Genomic DNA, 13,757 nt, shown 5'->3' with positions numbered 1-13,757 from the left:
TGAGGATGCAGCCTTATCCATTCCCTACACACTAGAGCCATCACTGAGAATGCAGCCTTATCCATTCCCTACACACTAGAGCCATCACTGAGAATGCAGCCTTATCCATTCCCTACACACCAGAGCCATCACTGAGGATGCAGCCTTATCCATTCCCTACACACCAGAGCCCATCACTGAGAAATACAGCCTTATCCATTCCCTGTACACCAGAGCCATCACTGAGGGTGCAGTCTTAGCCATTCCCTACACACCTGAGACATCACCGAGGGTGCAGCCTTATCCATTCCCTACACACCAGAGCCATCACTGAGGATGCAGCCTTATCCGTTCCCTACACACCGGCGCCATCGCTGAGGATCCATCCATTCCCTACACACCCATTATATGTTGAGTTTTCAGATGTAGGTGACAGGGACACACTATTTATCTAAGGCTGAGCTGTTGTTAATTTCTATTGCTATTAGACTGTCGGAGTACCAGAGTGTAATGAGACCTCTCCATAGACAACTGCTGTGTCGTAGTGCTTGTCCATAGACAGTACTTGTAACCTTATCCATTTTTTATACAATGACTGTGCTGGAGAGAGCAGTCTGCCTCTTCCAGTTTGCTACATGTTTACTCGTAGCTCTTTTTAGATTATTTACTTTGTTTACTAATTTTGTAAGATTTTTTTTCTGTAATTTAAAGAGAAGGTTTATGCTGTCTAAATGAATGTGGCGAGATACGAGTCTCTGTTTTTAAGGTCTGGTAAGAATTGAGTGTCATTCTGAGATACTGGGTTGCCAGATTTAAGCAGCTCTTATGCTTATCCCTACAGGGTGCTTCTTCGGAGGGAACACAAGAAGGTCATTCTGATGCAGTATTAGATCTCGCGTGGAATAAGCAAATTCGGTAAATTGATGCTGAACTTTATCACTTGCTGCTTGTTTTTTTTATTTTTTTTTATACAAATTCTTTTTTCAATCCTGCACTACCACCCACATCAAAGGCTAAACACTAAAGTGCTTCTGTCATTTAGAATTGGCAAATCAAATTACATTGACCAACTATAAATGTCAGTGAAAGCTGGAGTACCAATCCCATTACCACCCAGGTATGCCCATTCGGTAGCAAGTGGAGAGGCGACTGAGACACGTGCGACTTAGAAAACGCTCATAGCTGCGTATGTTCAGCTACAAAGCATACAGACTGGAAGAACTACAAGATTCGTCCACAAAATGGACTTTTGCTCAACTCTGCATTTATTGTTTACTCATAATATTTCACTGTCAGCAATTCAAATGCAGTTGGCTTTATGGTATTGGCTGGTAGAAGTCATCTCTTTGTTGTATGGGTTGGTGTTTGTCCCCTCACTTATCTGTAAGGTGACCTATGACGTTGATGTTTGTTTTTTCCAAGTTACTTGTATGTGTTAAATGTGACTCTACGGAAGCTATTTTTAACTTATTTTAGTTATTCATGACATATGAACAAGGTGGGGCTAATGGGTTTAAAAACGTATGCTAGTTGTGAGTTTATTAAAACAAATTGAGGACAATTATCACCAATTGTTAAATAAAGATTCATTTTCTTATCCAGTTTCTACTCCTTGTAATCTCGTTCACAATTACGATTATTCGCTTACAACAGCGGTGTTTTGGGGCTTTTAGTGCATGATCTCAAATTCATGTGTAGGTATGGTTTTGATTGATTTTCAATTTGTTTGCATGGTTATGGAGAGTCCATTATCAGAAAGGTTGGCAACCTGTAGCTCCCCGGCAGTTGTGGAATCCCAGCATGCACCACCATTACCATCATTATAATAGGTTGGCACGACTTGCTGGTACTTTTAGTTCCACAGCTGAAGGGCCTCAATGTCAACTAGCAGCTGGCCAAAGTATGTTTGTCAATCATAAACAATAAACCGCTCTGAAGCATAGTGGGTGGAAATCTCTGTGTAGTTCCTTTGCGCACACTGAAAGCATTTTAATAACTCAGGCTGATGAATTGCCTGTGACTTGCTTTCTCTGCAGTCCATTAGGAAACCATTATTGCCTGGTGCTTGCAGTTATTTTTTTTAGATCAAAACATGCTTTAGGTCTATTGCTAATAACCAAAATCTGTGATTAATTCAGTTTTTCCCTCATTCTAGGAAATGTTTACTTTTTTATTTACTTGCATCACAGCATAAACGCTACTGTCTGTTTTTTTAAAAATAATTTGGAACATTTTTAATGTAGGAATATCTGCTTTTTATTCACATTGAACAGACGTACTTGTTATTCAGTGGCAAACTGGCATCTTCGTTCTCTAATACTCTGTGCTGCCATTTCGTTCTACAAGGTTCCCCTTGTACTTCTCTTTGCTGTTCCTGGATTTTACATTTGGGTTCAAGTCAATCGATCTACTTTAAAAAGGTCGACAGCTAGACAACAGATGTTAGACAGGCAATAGGTTGACATGGACAACTGTTTGACAGGGAAAAAAGGCTGACACAAAAATGGTCTACATGTTTTTTCTTTTTGTTAGGTTTAGGCACTTACCGATGGGTTAGGCTCTGGAAGGGACAGTTAGGGTTAGGCATGTACCGCTATGGTTAGGCACTAGGAGTGAGGGTTAGGGTAAGGCACTAGGAGGGATGGATAGGGTTATGCACTTACCCCGATTGTTAGGGTTAGGCACTAAGGAGAGGGTTAGGGTGAAGATTAGGGTTAGAAAAAAAAGGTGTCTACCATTTTTGTTTCGACCTTTTGACCCTATCGACCCTTTTGCATGTCTAACATCTGTTGTCTATCTAGACATTGTCTATCTTTTTCATGTAGATCTTTTATACCAAACCCTGTAACTTTCGAAAAGCCCAGATCCCTTGATGCACTTTTTTTGGGTGCCCCATATCCCCTTACACTTGTACAGAGTTTACCAGGTGCCCCTTCGGTGCTGCTGCTGTTTTATCCTGCTCTTCCCCTTCCATGTCCTCTGAAATGATTACACTGTACTAGACTATTACATTATATTATATGACAACTGTTCTGTTTTACTCTCTCCTGCAGTAATGTCCTGGCCAGTGCATCGGCAGATAATACAGTACTTCTCTGGGACTTGTCTGTGGGTAAACCAGCTGCCAGCCTTACACTGCACACAGACAAGGTACTGTAGGGTCTAACTCATACACTGCTTACGTGTGTTTTATTATTATTCTTTTATATGTATAAGACACAACAAGGGTGCCCGATCATCTTGCATGGGTGATGGCATACAACAAAATATGAAAGTAAATTACTCCATTACAGACTAGTTTTACACATAACATACTTGTATTACACCCCAACCCGACAATGGGATAGAGGGCCCTGCTCTTGAAAGCTTACATTCTAGGGGGAATACAGATAAACTTAAGTAGGAACATGCGGGTATAAAAACAAATATTCAATCCAACATGGTAAAATAAACAGATATAATTCCTTTCTAGGGATCAAATCTAGTCCAGAAACCATTGCAGAGAGAATATTTAGGATGACAAGGAATTTAAGGCTCTGCTAGAATGAGTAAAATGGAGTTGGTTGGGCGTAAGAAGGAGGCTTTCTATGTTTGGCCCATGGAAGATGAGCAATGTGCAAAAAAAATACACAGATCCACCAGGGTCAACTGAATTCTAATTATATTGTTTCAGATAAAATAAAACCCAAGTGCAGAGTTTCCTAAACTCCGCCATAACAGTCCAGGTATTCAGGATATCCATGCTTGATTCCATATGGTTAAAACAAATTGACTGAGGGTACTAAGTTTCACCAGTGCTCAAGCATGGATATCCTGAAAACCTGGACTGTAATGGCGGAGTTTGGGAAACTCTGCCCTAGTACAGTACTGTAGTTGCCAATTTCACATTACAGGAAGGAATAAAACTGTTAATAACTAACTACATAATTCGGATTTAGATAAGTTAGTTCTTGGATCTATTGCACCCCCCGTAATGTCCTCCTACTTGTCACTGCAAAATATTTCTTTTCTATACAAAAATGTGTTCTATATCAGCAAATTTCTTTATTGTAAATATTGACATTTTTTGTCTTTTTTAATTATTTATATCCTATTTGCCTTTCTCCCCAAGGTCCAGACGTTAAAGTTCCACCCTTTTGAGCCACAGACCCTTATATCTGGGTCGTATGACAAGTAAGTACACTGTTTTCAGTGCCGTTAATGGATAGAATTACTACATAGCACAGAACAATTATTATTTGTGTGGATTTTAAATACTGTGAAAAATATTCCAAGAGCTGCGATGGCTCCTCCTATAGTGGGAACAGCTCTTGAAATGCAGCCCAAGACGACGTCCCTAAGGGGTGACACTAATGTGTCGGGTCCTGATTCAGACACGGACGCAGTCTCGATTTGGTTGCAATTGGGTGATGATTCTTTTCTCTGCGCATGCGCCGGAGCTGCGGTATGCATGTGCCGAGATGGTACTGCAGCTCTGGTTGCAGTATGGAGTTACCTGATAGACACTCTGCAGGCGTTTGGGGGCGACTTTGAAAAACGGAGGCGTGTCGCCTCTATTTTCAGGGCGTGCCGAAGCCAGGACGGGAACAATTAGAATGTACTTCCCCCTTCTCTTCCATTATCTGACTTAAACAGACAGCATTGCGTTGGCCTTTATCAATGGATGTAATCGATTTCTATATGTGTCTTCCTCCCTCCTCCATTCAGCTGTCGAAGACATAACGGAAGAGAGACAGAAATGGACATCTGTGTTCTCATTGCCATACTAATGTGATAGTCCTTGCAGAGTGCAACAGCTTGGGGGCATGGCAGAGTAAGATTCGCATAGCGTTTAGGGTGTGTCCAGGTTCAGTGGCCTGAGAATAGGATAAAAAGCAGGCACAGGGGAGACATTACAGCCCGAGCTTGCTTATAACTTGGTCCGAGGAACAATGTAAAACTTCATCCGTTCCCCTGCACAAGATCCGAGGTAACAGGAGTCAGTTTTGTGGCTCTCGTGCGTATATTTGTACTGCACGGGCTCCAGAGCAGAGCGCATCTATGGGCAGTTCAGAGTCATAAACAGCTGAGTAGTTTCTGCACTAGTGGTTGCCGGGGCATAACTGGATGGTAACTGGGACATTCGCACGTAGGCCAAGTGCAGTGAAGGCATGATGACGGAATTGCGGCTCTGCAGAGTTCTGCATACATGTACAATACTGTGCAAAAGTTGTAGGCAGGTGTGGAAAAAATGCTGCAAAGTATGAAAAATAAAAGTGTTGCTCGTTTGTTTTTATCAGTTAACAAAATGCAATGTGAATGAAGAGAAATCTAAATCAAATCAATATTTGGTGTGTCCACGCTTTGCCTTCAAAACAGCATCTATTCTTGTAGGTACACTTGCACAAAGTCAGGCATTTTGTAGGATTATAGTCAGGTGTATGATTAACCAACCATACCAAACAGGTGATAATGATCATCATTTTCATATGTACAGTAGGTTGAAACACAGTCATTAACTGAAACAGTAACAGCTGTGTAGGAGGCTTAGAACTGGGTGAGGAACAGCCAAATTCTGCTACAAAGGTGAGGTTGTGGGAGACCGTTTCATATCACAGGTCATACACCATGGCAAGACTGAGCACAGCAACAAGACACAAGGTAGTTATGCTGCATCGGCAAGGTCTTTCCCAGGCAAATATTTCAAAGCAGACTGGGGTTTCAAGATGAGCTGTTTAAGTTCTTTCGAAAAAGCACAAAGAAACTGGCAACGTTGAGGACCGTAGACACAGTGGTCGGCTAAGGAAACTTTGTATCAGATGAAATACACATCATGCTTACTTCCCTTTCGAAATCTGAAGATGTCCAGCAATGCCATCAGCTCAGTACTGGCAGAAACCAGTGGGAACCAGGTAAACCCATCTACTGTGTGGCGAAGTCTGGCCAGAAGTGGTTTTCATGGAAGAATTGTGGCCAAAAAGCCATGCCTTCGATGTGGAAATAAGGCCAAGTGACTCAAATATGCATGAAAACATATGAACTGGGGTGCAGAAAAATGGCAGCAGGTGCTCTGGACTGATGAGTCAAAATTTGAAATATTTGGTTGTAACAGAAGGTAGTTTGTTCGCCGAAGGGCTGGAGAGCAGTACAATAATGAGTGTCTGCAGGCAACAGTGAAGCATGGTGGAGGTTCCTTGCGAGTTAGGGGCTGCATTTCAGCAAATGGAGTTGGGGATTTGGTCAGGATTAATAGTGTCCTCAGTGCTGAAAAATACAGGCAGGTACTTATCCATCATGCAAATACCATCAGGGAGGCATCTGATTGGCTCCAAATTTATTCTGCAGCTGGAGAACGACCCCAAACATACAGCCAATGTCATTAAGAAATATCTTCAGCGTAAAGAAGAACAAGGAGTCCTGCAAGTGATGATATGGCCCCCACAGACCCCTGATCTCTAAATCATCGAGTCTGTCTGGGATTACATGAAGAGACAGAAGTAATTGAGCAAGCCTACATCCACAGAAGATCTGTGGTTAGTTCTTCAAGATGTTTGGAACAACCTCCCTGCCGCGTTCCTTAACAAACTGTGTGCAAGTGTACCTAGAAGAATTGATGCGGTTTTGAAGGCAAAGGGTGGTCACACCAAATATTGATTTGATTTAGATTTCTCTTTTGTTCATTCACTTTATTTATTTATCAATTAACAAAATGCAAACTATTAACACTTCTATTTTTGAAAGCATTCTTATTTTGCTGCATTTTTTCCACACCTGCCTAACACTTTTGCACAGTACTGTACATACGTAGTTTTCAGGCAGATCCCTTGTATCAGGGAAAGGACAGGTGCACACTGATAATGAAGGCATAGAAAACTAAGCATGTGGCTATGGGGCAGTACATGGGTGTATATAACTTTACATACAGGCGAACATACACCATTTTCTCTGAGCACGCAATGTCTGTGTAATCACGGCCAACTCACAATACCTAAGGATTCATAGCATCTTTGTGTGTGATATGACCTCATACACAAAAGTTATGTGATGTCATATGTTAGGGTACCTTGTACAGGAAACACTGATATATTTGCAGAGATTTAATTTTTTTATTTATAAGGAACTATGGAAGATATTCCCAATAAAAGAAGCGGCGTACACTAAATTCTAATGCTAAAATGGTATTTTTGATGTAATGTTTATGCAAGGTTTTGGTAGATGCTCACCTATGGCAATGGTGTATCGGCATGTGTCTGTAATCTTTTTAGTATACCTTTATCCCAGCAAGTTGTGGAAGTGAACTTTTAGATTTCCTGCATTGCAGTGACAACCTATTCAATGATAACCAAAGGCAAACATGCCATCAATACACTAAATGCTACAGAAATTGTCTGTGCCATCTGTTAATTGTGCTGGACGGGCCATTCAATCCAGTGTTACATTCTGACTTTTTTTTTTTTTTTTCGCCACGTGCTTTGACAACGTGAATTGCAGTACATCTGGGACGCTGTCTAGCTCTGCGACAGATGGCTTGCTGTGGTGTTTTTAGATCATTTATCTAATACCGCTCAACCCTTGGTGAAATCTGAATTGTATTTTGTGATGAGCAAAGTAATAAATCAGGTTCTGTGTGGTCCCCGATGCATAGAGTTTGAAGGCATCTCACCAAAAATTTGTTGCGCCTACGCACGTCTAGTCAATTACCCTGTGATGTCTGGTGCACAGACTCTAGTCTAAACTCACGTCTTCGCGGAGTTGCAGTCCGTGTTTGGTTTTTTTGTCAAAGTATTTTTTTTTCATTCTTGAATATTTTAAATATTTAGATTCTTGTATATCACAATTAATTAGTAATGCTGGCCATACACGCTACAATTATCGGGGCGATCCGCCTGATATCGGCGAATCGCCCCGATAATTGTAGCGTGTGTGCGGGTGACCGAGGGTTAAATATTGCTCGGTCGGGCATGCAGGATTGTCCAGCATGCCCGTCCGATGCGATATTTACCCTGGTAACTCGGCCGCATCGGGCAGTGTATGCCCAGCGCGAGCGACAGACAGACATTTCCTGTGTTCCTTCCTACGGAAGGAACAGGGAAATGTCTCCTCCCTCGGGGGCGGAGCGCGGATGTCGGGCTATATACTGTGAGATTTCTCTCACAGTGTATGCCGGCGACATCTGCGGCTGGCAGCCGGCCAGATAAAATGTCTGTCGGTCTGACAGACATTTTATCTGGCTGTGTATGCCCAGCATAAGTATTGTATTTATTTTGTGGCATACTTTTGCTATTGTCTCATGTATTGTTTTTTTCCCCTTCAGATCAGTGATATTATATGACTGCAGAAGCCCCCAGCAAAATCACAGAACTTGGAGGTTTAGTGGTGAAGTCGAGAGAGTCACATGGAATCATTTTTCTCCCAGAAACTTCTTAGTAAGTGTTTTGTAGTTTTTTTTTTTATTTTACTTTATTTTATTTTCTTTTATAACAAAACATTTAGTTTATATTGATGGCAAAATAACTAATTCTTGCAAAGCATGGGCCTCATTTAGATTTGGACCCATTTTGCCTCCTGAACCTTTCCAAAAGCAATTCTGTTGTGAAAGTCGCTGATTTACATGTGTCTGGTTTGCATGTATGCCAAAATTCATCCACTTCAAAACGCAGTATCTTTACATGAGATGTACTAATGCCAAAAACAGTGTAGGGATGTGGCTTGTCAATATTGGTTGTAAATACACAAGTTGTATTACCTTATTTGTATGCCATATAATGTAACAAAGGTGCATACTCCTAAAAGAGCAGTGTCTAAATGGGAAAATCATATTTTCCATACAAAATTAAATACGAATGCCTCCAGTTGTTTTCATTGGACTGCCACCAACCTTCCAAAGGGTCGAGCAATTACCCTTGATCTGAGTAAAGAGTTATATTGATACAGTTAATAAGAGACACTTCTGCAATAATTTATCCGCAGGCATTTTATACAAGTGTTAAGGGGCCTATCCACTAGGCAACCTGAAAGACTGGACGTCTAGCGTTCAGACCTTCAGGTCGCCGAGGTGCGGTGCCATGTACGGCGATCACTGAACGGCATTCAGTGAAGGAGCCCGACCTCCTATCTCTAATCATGCCGAACCTGACGAGCGTCGTCAGGTTGACGGGCATGTTCAGTAGATAGTCAGGGACGGCAAGGACCCAGCGTGCACGCGCATCGCTGGTTCTTGCCGGCTATCCATTATCCGACTTTGTGAGCAATGTGACCAAAACCTCCTGGTTTTGGTCGGATTGTTCAAAAAGTCGGGTAATGGATATGCCCCTTTACAAAAGAAAAAGATGTGCGAGAAGAAGTCTTGTCGGGCCACAAGTGTTGCCCATCACTGGGCTAGATAGTGCCACTGGTGTCATTGTCCTCACCTCTCTATACACCAGAGGGTATATTTTCTAATGGTTGAGTGTATTTCAGGGTCTAAATCAAACATTTACTAACAGATGATTTTTTACATAATTAATTTAAACCACGTCACAAAGCATCTGTTAGAAAATGTGTTCTTTAGGGGTATATTTACTGAAAGTTGATTTGGGTCGATATTTGATCGATGTTGAGCCAATTTTTGTACGATTTTGTGTTTCGGGGTGCAAATTGCACATTCACTTAGAGATGTTTTTTGGCATTGTTTAAAAAAAAAAATCATCTGTTAGCAAATGTGTGATTTAGATCCTGAAACACAAAATCAACCAAAAATCGATCCAACATTGACCAAAAATCATCCAAAATCAACTTCTATATAACACCATGCCTCTGGTACTCACTGAAGATAAGCCTCCTAAGAAGCATAACTGTGCTTTCCTCCAGGGGCGTATCTTTCTATTGGCCTGGAAGGCCGCCGGCCGAGGGTGGGCGCCGTTGCCACCCGACATCATTAACAAATGATCACTGGTCTCCTGTTTGCTCTGCGCAGTGTGCCGCAGACAGTTGTCATTAGTAAATGATCCCTGGTCTCCTTCTGTCTCCTCTGCTCTTATCAGTGTCCTCCATTGATTGTTAATGTGTATCAGGCTTCTTATATGTCCCTTTATATCAGAAACATTTAAAATTTGAGAGACTAATTTTTTTTTTATTATTTTTTCTAATATATCTCTTCTCCCACAATACCCACTACATACCAATCACCACTCACTAATTCCCTTATGTCAAGCTTGCAGGAAAAGAATGTAAGCACCACATCAACCGCAATGCTATATTCGCAAGATAATTTGCATATATGCAAATTATCTTGCCCACAATGCACCTTGTTTGTTATTGATGCCCTCTTTTCCTGTGTTGTTGACATATAGAAATTAATAAACAGTGCTTGCATGTAGTAAGTGTTATAACTGAAAAAATATAAAAATATATATATATATATAAAAAAAAAAGTGTGTGTATGTATATATATATATGTGTGTATATATATATATATATATTGTCTCCCTATTTCTACAGGCGTGTAAGTTGAACTACCCCCAGTGTAAGTACTAATACATTTATCTTTTCCTCAGTATGGGGGATTGACCATGATATTTATAGGTTGTGGATACTCTGGTGTTTGGAATAAGAGATAATCCTTATGGGCTGTTTTTATTATTGTGTGTGAGATAGCAATGGACCCATGCGGGTGGTTTTACAAGTGAATTATATGGCAAAGTTAAAAAAGCATAATGCAGTGTACAGTCCAATTTGAATATATGTAAATTATTTTACCCATAATGCATGTTTGTTTTCGATGCTATATTTTCAAGCTTTTCCAGTGTATTTTGGCATTAGTAAATAGTGGTTTGCAATAGAGTAAGTTCTGTAAAAGATTAAAAAGAGAAAAACTACCCCCAGTGTGTGTTATTTTATTTTTTCAAGTAGAAGCAGTCATTGGAGGGGGGCGCCAGTCCCTTAGTTTGCCAGGGGCGCTCGGACCCCAAGATACACCCCTGCTTGCCTCCAAGTCTCATTAGGTCACATGTTCATGGGGAGAATGTTCCACTTATGTGTGTGTGCCCTTACTGTGCTCCATTCACACTTCCGCCTCTCCAGGCATAACCAGCTGCTAGTCTAATGTACTCTTGTATGAAAACGTATGCACACTATGTAAAAGCCTATGCTTATGCCCAAAAACAATGGCATCCACTCTGAATGATACTCTATATGGTTTTCCTGTATTTGTGCTGCGCCCTTCTAAAGGTTTAGAGTAGATTTAGGGACACATGTAAGTGGTCTTCCAGAAAAAAAACAAAACATTTTATTAGAAAACTTTATTGAAAACCACATATAGACAAATTACGGTCGGTGTTGAAAAATAGAACTTGGGGTTTATTTTATGAGATATGTCCTCATACACCATTGCCGTAGTCGCCCCGAACATGCCTACATAGCCCGCCAAGTCGCGCGCGCTGAGAGTCTTCTCTGCTCGATTATGTGTCGTAGTCATAATGTAATGCGTCAAAACCACGTAACCAGACTGCACTGGGTATTTTTGATGTGCGACACTTGTACATATGTGTGATTCTGTATACGAAGTGCTGCAATGCCGCGGCTTTGTCACACCAAGTCCCGTTGTGCTTCATCTGCATCTTTAACCGCACAGGAATTAGTTTTAAAAAGGCACAAAGTATCTCTGGTACAGATGGAGTGGTGTTTAGCTGCACCTGCGGTGCGAGTAAGATGCAGATTTACAGAGAAAATCTCTACACTACAATCTCGGCGCGGCTCACTCACGCCCATCGTCTAGAGCCGCATGATGTATTTAGGCTAGAAGACACATCTGTGTATAATGCCTAAGAACAAAAAAAGAAATGTACGTAAATAAAACCCTCATCTGTCCCGGAAAAATAAAACACTGCTGCGTGCTTCTGGATCTAATGGATGACGGATTCCCGCAGTCAGCCTGGTCAGTGTGTCTTTATAAAGCGTACAACAGAGGGGTGACTAATACCAGCACTTCTCTCAATTTACTACACAAATCTGTACCAGAGATCTAAAGGCAGCACACAATCCACTTCTCATTTACCGCAAATGAAAACTCCACATCATAAATAATCTGGACACGTTTAGTGTCAAATAGCCTGCAACACTTCACTGAGAAATGGCGTGCACACTGCACTTGTGTTTGCTTTGTTGAACTGAACAAAAATGTCTCTACAGTGTATATGAAATCTTATTTTTTTTTTATTGTCACATTCCATTTATCTGTTTCCCCCCCAACCTTTCTGCCTAAGGATAACATTTCACTTACAGGTATTTTGTTCTTTAAAATAGTTGAATATGATACACTGAGCCGCAACAGTAGTTAGATTGAGCAGACGTCGCCTACTGCGAGACTCTTCCAGTGGACGTGATACCGCTGACAATATTTATAGCCTGTGCCCTGCCTAAGTTTTATTACATATGTTTTTTCTGATTGCCCTCCCTAATAGTACATGGTCCTCCTGCCCCCCCAATCAGGAGCTGGCTTTCATGTGCAGCCACTGTGATGGATGACTTCTGCTGCTGTTAGACTAGTAGGGAAATAAATGAATGCCAGAGCCCCCGGGTATACATTACCCAGAGTCCCTGCTCAGTACAGGGTTGTTAGTAAGGGGCTTCCACCAAAGTGCTATTCAAGGCAAGAGATGGCATTTAAACTAGTCACTTTAAAACTAGTCACTCAAGGCAAGAGAAGGCATTTAAACTAGTCACTTTAAAACTAGTCACTCAAGGCAAGAGAAGGCATTTAAACTAGTCACTTTAAAATAAATAATACTAAAACGTTATTTGAAAAACAATATGGGGGAGATGTATCAAACCTTAGAGAGAGAAGAAGTAGAAAAAAGACTCATAGCAACCACTAGTTTTTAATTATCCTTTATCTAGCATAGTCTATAAAATGGCAGTTACAAGCCCATTGGTTGCTATGGGCAACTTCTCCACTTTATCACTCTTGAAGGTTTGATTCATCTCCCCCTATATGTTTGTGGAGCACATTTCACCGACTTACGACAAAGACTGTCCTGGTGCCAAAGATGTGTTTAGTTGGAAAGGTTTGGCTTAGTATCCAGCACTTGCAGTCTTAGTTTACCCACTTGGGGGCACTGTTTCATTACAGTCTATGCCACAAGGAAGCCTGCAGAAGAGGCACATTGGAGCATACTCATAATAGGCAGTGAAAGTTCTCTGTAGAATAGTTTGAAAGATAATTCAGTTTCTATAAAGTGGCTTTAAAAATGGATGTCTCACTACTAGCCCTTCCAGAATGGTGATAGTTCCTCTGCTGGGAAACATTTCCTTGCTTCCGAGAGACCGTTCTCCGCAAATAAGAACCTGATTTGAAAATCAATCTGATATGTTTTTTATTTAGTTTTATTTGGACTATTGTCTTTTTAAGTACAATTCCAATATAAATAATTTTTAATGAGTGTTCAGAATATACCTAGCTGAATACGTTTTGCAGCTTCAGTATCACAGATTGTGTGCACTGCCCAGTAAACCATATTTTTCAGACCATGAATTCCACAGAGATTAAGGTTTTACATTTGCTGGAGGCACAGAGTGATAAATTGATTTGCCTTAGATCATAATCAGCGGCCACAAGAATCATTTTAAGGTTCTCTATTTTGTATTTTGTGCCATAGTAAAAGATAAACCCAACTTTAAATTTAGTGATCATTAGAGAACATACTGTATCTTCAAAGATACTTGTGGAAATCTGTATTCAACATCATGGGATTTGTAATAGGGTGTGTTTAATCTGTAATAATTCATAATTTCATTGTGACAGAATGCAGAGCTTGTTGTAA

General features: G+C 40.8%; 1 protein-coding gene across 1 annotated transcript in view; it reads left to right on the top strand.

The window, feature by feature from the left end:
• Window positions 1-13,757, top strand: part of PWP1 (PWP1 homolog, endonuclein) — a 96,658-nt gene that overhangs the window by 66,958 nt on the left and 15,943 nt on the right. The window contains exons 8-11 of the mRNA XM_088478916.1: window positions 821-894; window positions 3,033-3,129; window positions 4,091-4,152; window positions 8,273-8,384. Of these exons, the coding sequence (XP_088335042.1) occupies window positions 821-894; window positions 3,033-3,129; window positions 4,091-4,152; window positions 8,273-8,384 (345 nt within the window). The remainder of the gene's footprint in view (window positions 1-820; window positions 895-3,032; window positions 3,130-4,090; window positions 4,153-8,272; window positions 8,385-13,757) is intronic.

The sequence above is a fragment of the Taudactylus pleione genome, unplaced genomic scaffold (assembly GCF_031769625.1).
Source record: "Taudactylus pleione unplaced genomic scaffold, aTauple2 ptg000225l, whole genome shotgun sequence".
Classification (NCBI taxonomy): Eukaryota; Metazoa; Chordata; class Amphibia; order Anura; family Myobatrachidae; genus Taudactylus; species Taudactylus pleione.
The sequence above is the reverse complement of the archived record's forward strand: the minus strand, read 5'-3'. Positions and strand labels throughout refer to the sequence as shown.